At 38.9% G+C, this 5,710-nt stretch overlaps 1 protein-coding gene across 1 annotated transcript; it reads right to left on the reverse strand.

Annotated features, from left to right (window-relative positions):
• Positions 1-1,765: 1,765 nt before the first annotated feature.
• LOC134965165 (C3a anaphylatoxin chemotactic receptor-like) lies at positions 1,766-2,830 on the reverse strand. Its single transcript, XM_063941684.1, has one exon. It carries the CDS (start codon positions 2,828-2,830, stop codon positions 1,766-1,768), a length of 1,065 nt encoding a protein of 354 aa, XP_063797754.1.
• Positions 2,831-5,710: the final 2,880 nt, after the last annotated feature.

Genomic DNA, 5,710 nt, shown 5'->3' on the forward strand with positions numbered 1-5,710 from the left:
CTGATGCTGGTACTCAATGGGAACCTTCTTCACCAGCCTGAGGCAGGTGGAAAAAATTATCTGATAAAATGCACCATTTTAGCGATTACAGCTGCAAAAACACATACAGTAGGTCATGGAATGTATCCGAGATCCTATATGTTTTCACCCAAAAACGGGTAATTTCTGGGCACAAAAAAAACAGGTAATAAATTAATTCCCCCAATTCAAATCGGCAAAAGGAAGAAAAAAAATTACAAAAAAGAATCTTTTTTTTTTTTGCACCTGAAAAATTAGTACCGCTAATTGAATATCCCTCTTAGCATCTGCATCAATAATACCAATGCACATGGATAGGTTTATCTGGGTGCAAATGTGTACAGATTTTTTTACTTTATTATTATTATTATGCAAACATGCAAATATACTTAAAGGAACTTGTACAAAAGCTAATTTTAATAATCAAAATAACACATTTTATGCAAATGACATTACCAGGCCTCCTGCACTATCCCCTAGGATTTCTGTGATTTCCTAGGGGTGAGGTCGAAAAAAGAAGATGTGGCAAGGAGAGTAAGCAGCGTACATATCCCAGAGTACTTCATCCTGAAGGCGTCTGACGGCGTACATATCCCAGAGTACTTCTTCCTGAAGGCGTCTGACGGAGTACAACAGCGCAGTAATGTTTTGTCACACTAACATTTTATAAACATGGTTTGATAATTGTTTTAATTAAATGTCAGACATACAATGACACTATGACAAACAGTTGCTTAAAAATAATTCTGGAATTGTGAGCATTACGCAAGTCAATATTTTATATGTTGACCTACTGTTTATGTCAACACTGTGGGCGGGATGTACCAAAGTCCAAAATGCAATAACAACCACAAAAAAATACAGTTTTGGGGGTTTTACCACATTTACATATGTACCAGGCTCCAGAATGTAATGCCTTATTTGGGTGGCCATACCCAACAGAAGCCTGTGGACTTCTTTTTGCTACTCCCCCAGAGAGGGTTCCCAGCACATTTCTGCCATTGTGCAATATAAGAAATACACAATTAATAAGACAATACAGAAACATTGGATTTGACTTTAACAAGGCTTTGTTGACATTCTCGTGTTAAGATTCTGAATGTCAACTTGTTATACCACACCCAGTACAATATCATTAGGAATTTGTTTGCAGTGCACAAACCATATGTAAGAGCAAAACACAGACTAAATATTCAATGTGATACATTACACCAGAATGTAGTTATATTGCCGACAGTCGGGATCCGGCGGTCAGCATACCGACGCTGGAATCCCAACCACTGACAATGCCACCAGCCGGAATCCTGGCTATCAGGGGCTATTCCTACTCGTGGGTGTCCATGACACCTAGAGAGTGGAAATAGAACCTGTGGCAAGCGCAGGCGACTTCATGGCGCTCGCCCCTTGCCGCTGGGATCCCAGCCACCAGCATCCCAACCGCAAACCATTACACCTAGTTAAAGCAATTGCCTGGTAATGGGCATGCACTGATCTTAGTAAATCACTCAACCATCATTACGCAATGTGTTCTCCAAAAACAATACACTTTCCAGTTTCTCATTCAATCTACAATACTATTATAAGACACCTGCATGTAAATAACCAGTGATGTCTGGTAGGAGCATGTAGGGCGACATAGATGGACAGATATCTTGCATTCCAAGCAACCTGCAACATACTCTATGCACAGAATATTTGAGAATATTATCCATATAACATATTATGGTGCTCAGTCACAAAATATTCATTATAATGAAGATTCCAAATGTAAAGTTGGAAATGTGCTGGTGACAGCGTTGTCCAAACTGTTAAGATCAGACGGCTCCTTAAAAGCATTTTCCAACACAGCTGGAATGGACTTTACAAAGCTTTTCTTGAAATCATGGGAAAAGAAGACATAGAGCAAGGGGTTTATGCAGCTGCTGAAGTAAGCCAAGCAGACGGAAACTTCTGTAATGACAACATCAGCTCTCCAGTAATTTACATCAATCGTTATTAATGGCCAGGTGTTATATGGAAACCAGCAGATGAAGAAGCATACTATGACTGCGGTGATAACTCGGAATGGTCTGTTAGACCTACTTGATTTTCTGATAGCTCTTATCTTGAAAAAAATCAGGACATATGATATGAGGATGATGGCAAATGGAAATGCAAACATGCAGATATTCTTTGTGATAAACATTGCCCTTCTTCTCTTTCCTGAAATTTGTAAATATTTAGGAAAACACTCAGTGACATCATCAAACCCATGGTTAAACACCAGGTGAGGGATACTAGTAACTAGGCTCAGCAGCCAAACCAGTACAGCTATGATGGTGGCTAACCTGGGTGTCCTGTGTATTTTGGTCCAAATTGGGTAACAAACGGAAACACATCGATCAATGCTGATGACGGTCATGAAATAAACACTGGTTAACATGTTTATGAAGAGAATTGTTATACCAGCCTTACATAGGAAGTGATCAAAAGGAATTTTCCAATACAAAGCCCACTCAGAAATACGTAAGGGTAGAGAAACACATGTGACAAAGTCAGCAATAGCCAAGTTTAGGAACCACAAGGCACTGACTGTCTTCATCTTGAAACCGGCAATCCAGATGACTAAACCATTTCCTATGATCCCCAATATTAGAGTCACAATGTACCACATAATGGACATTGCCCTTATAATAATTGTTAAATTGTACTGTGCAACTGCTTCATCGTAGTCTTCAGAATACGTTATGTTGTCATCATCAACAGTGAAGCTGGAATTGAGCCTGGTGTCTCCAGTAAAATTCCTAAAAACATAATTAAGTAATTTTCTCATTACTCTGCTAAAATCATTTATTAAAACATTATGGATAGCGTGGTGATGTAATAATTAGTACGCTGTCTCACAGCACTGCGGTCCAGGACTCAATTCCCATCCAGGCCCTATATATGTGCAGCTTGTATGTTCTCGACAGCTATTCTTGTTCTAATTGCCATGATATTGAATAGTGATGCATTTACACCCTTTGCAAATATTTATAGAATTATTATTACCGTTATTTATGAAGCGCAGATATAGGCCCAGACCTTTATAGTGATTACTTGGTCATTCACATCAGTCCCAGTCCCAGTGGAATTTAGAATCTGCTTTACCTACCACATGTACATACACACTAGGCTTAATTTTTGTCAGGAGCAAATGAACCTTCCAGTATATTTTTGGAATGTGGGAGGAAACTGGGGTACCCGTAAGAAACCCATGAAAGCATGAGGAAAATATAAAAACTGCACACAGATATGTGACTGGCGGGATTGGGATGTAGTTATGTGACCGGTGGGATCGGGATGTAGTTATGTGACTTGCTGGTTCTGGATGTAGTTATGTGACTGGCGGGATCGGGTTGTAGTTATGTGACTGGCAGGATCGGGATGTAGTTATGTGACTGGCGGGATCGGGATGTAGTTATGTGACCGGCGGGATCGGGATGTAGTTATGTGACTTGCAGGATCAAGATGTAGTTGTGTGACTGGCGGGATTGGGATGTGGTTATGTGACTGGTGGGATCGGGATGTAGTTATGTGACCGGCGGTCAGGAGACCCATAGTGTGGGATTAGAACCTGTCTCGCCACCGAACCCTCAGTGTGGTGAGCGAAGCTAGCTCACAAGGGGCTTTGTTGTGCTCACCCTGCCCACCGGCCATGTAAATGCCGGGTTCCTGCTATCGGTATTGTGACTGGTGGTCTTCTGACCGTTGGTCACACATACGCAATCCGACTAGATCTGATGTCATCTAGTGTACAGCTTGTTCAAAAATCATGTCCTCATGCAGGATGGAAATTTCTGTGTTCCCACTCAGGGAAAATAGAATTATAAATGTAATTAGTCTGCCACTATACACACTTTCAGAGATGGTCTTTTTTTACTGCAATAAGTGTGGTATTGTACAACAGACACTGTATTACATTCACTGACTACTATTTGGCCAGATTGAAATCTACAGCACTGATCTTCAACAACAACAAAAGATGTGTGATAGTTTATCATTTCCATATTTGGATCTTTGGTTATCTAATTAAACATAAAATCTCCCTTCCGCACCAAATGTTGAAAAGAAAGAAGGAAACACATTTATTGTCATACTGTACGGAGAAAATCTTGTTGTGAAAATGCAATATACTGTACATAGGAGTATGAAGGTAAGACGCTTTGGTAATGAATACCGTATGTAACTAACAATACAGAGAGTGAGCATTTGGTGGAGGGAGACAAGGCAATAGCAGATCATCTAACTAATTATTTTTGCTCAGTAGTTACTACAGAAAGAGAAGGGAAGGGACCACAGTTAAGTTTCAAGGACATTCATAAAAATAAGGTAGATGAAAGTACATTTACAGAGTAGAAGGTCCAAACAGAACTTTCAAAACTGAAAGTGGATAAGTCAATGGGGCCAGATGGGATACATCCAAGCATACTAAAAGAGCTAAAAGATGGGCTGGTGGCACCATTAGCAGAATTGTTCAACCAGTCACTAGGTACAGGTGCCATTCCAGAGGACTGGAAAAAGGTGAATGTAGTTCCACTGCACAAAAGGGGTAATAAGAAAAAAGCAAGTAACTACAGAACAGTAAGCCTTACATCAGTAGTAGGGAAAGTAATTGGAAAACTATTAAAAGAAAAAGTTGTGGAATATATTAAATCAAATAACTTACAGAATCCAAAAAAAGCATGGATTTACTGGTGGGAGATCATGCCAAACAAATCTTATTGACTTTTTTTTGACTCCGTGACGAAAATAATAGATCAAGGGGGGCTGTAGATGCAATATATCTAGACTTTAGTAAGGCATTTGACACTGTCCCACATCTCAGACTGTTAAATAAATTTGAAAGCGTGCGGGTGGATAATAAAACAGTTAAATGGATAAGAACCTGGTTGCAGGATAGGAATTTCAAATACCAAGGGTCTTAACAAAGTTCAGGAGGGAAACATTCTTCAAAGGAAAAGAAGTTTTAGAACTCAAGGACATACACTGACACTTGAGGGAGACATGTTCAGGGGAAATTTAAGGAAAAATTACTTCACAGAAAGGGTAGTGGATAAGTGGAATAGCCTCCCATCAGATGTGGAAGAGGCTATGACTGTAGAGCAATTTAACATGCATAGGATAGGCATATGAATATACTTACAAAGAACTAAGGTTTAAAAAGGGTGGAGATTACCTAACGGATAAAAAAAAGGGGCAGACTAGATAGACCAAGTGGTTCTTATCTGCCGCCAAATTCTAAGTTTCTCTGTTACATATAATGTAGTAAATTGTCTATCCTATTCCAAATGTAATATTATATGGAAACATGGCTTTGCTATACCATGCACAGAAATGTTATTTCTTTTGTAGATTCCAGTACTAAAAAATATATTTTTTTTAAGTGCTGGGACATCTAGATTTTAATGTAGAAATTTTGAAACAAGATACTTGCTGACATTTCATGTATCGGTATGCAACTTACTATGAATTGGATGGCCAGGAGCTAGTAAGGGAACTAGAAGTTTTAACCAATATTCTCACACTGGAAAAGCGCCATTGAGAAATTATTTATTTACAATTACAATTTAGAGTTTCAGATGAACAGATAGGAACAAAAACTGTTTCATCCTGCTATATGATTTGTGTTTATTTTTTTGTGATGCTTTTTTATGAGTTTTGAAAGTTTTAT

The sequence above is a fragment of the Pseudophryne corroboree genome, chromosome 10, assembly GCF_028390025.1.
Source record: "Pseudophryne corroboree isolate aPseCor3 chromosome 10, aPseCor3.hap2, whole genome shotgun sequence".
In the NCBI taxonomy this organism is placed as follows: domain Eukaryota; kingdom Metazoa; phylum Chordata; class Amphibia; order Anura; family Myobatrachidae; genus Pseudophryne; species Pseudophryne corroboree.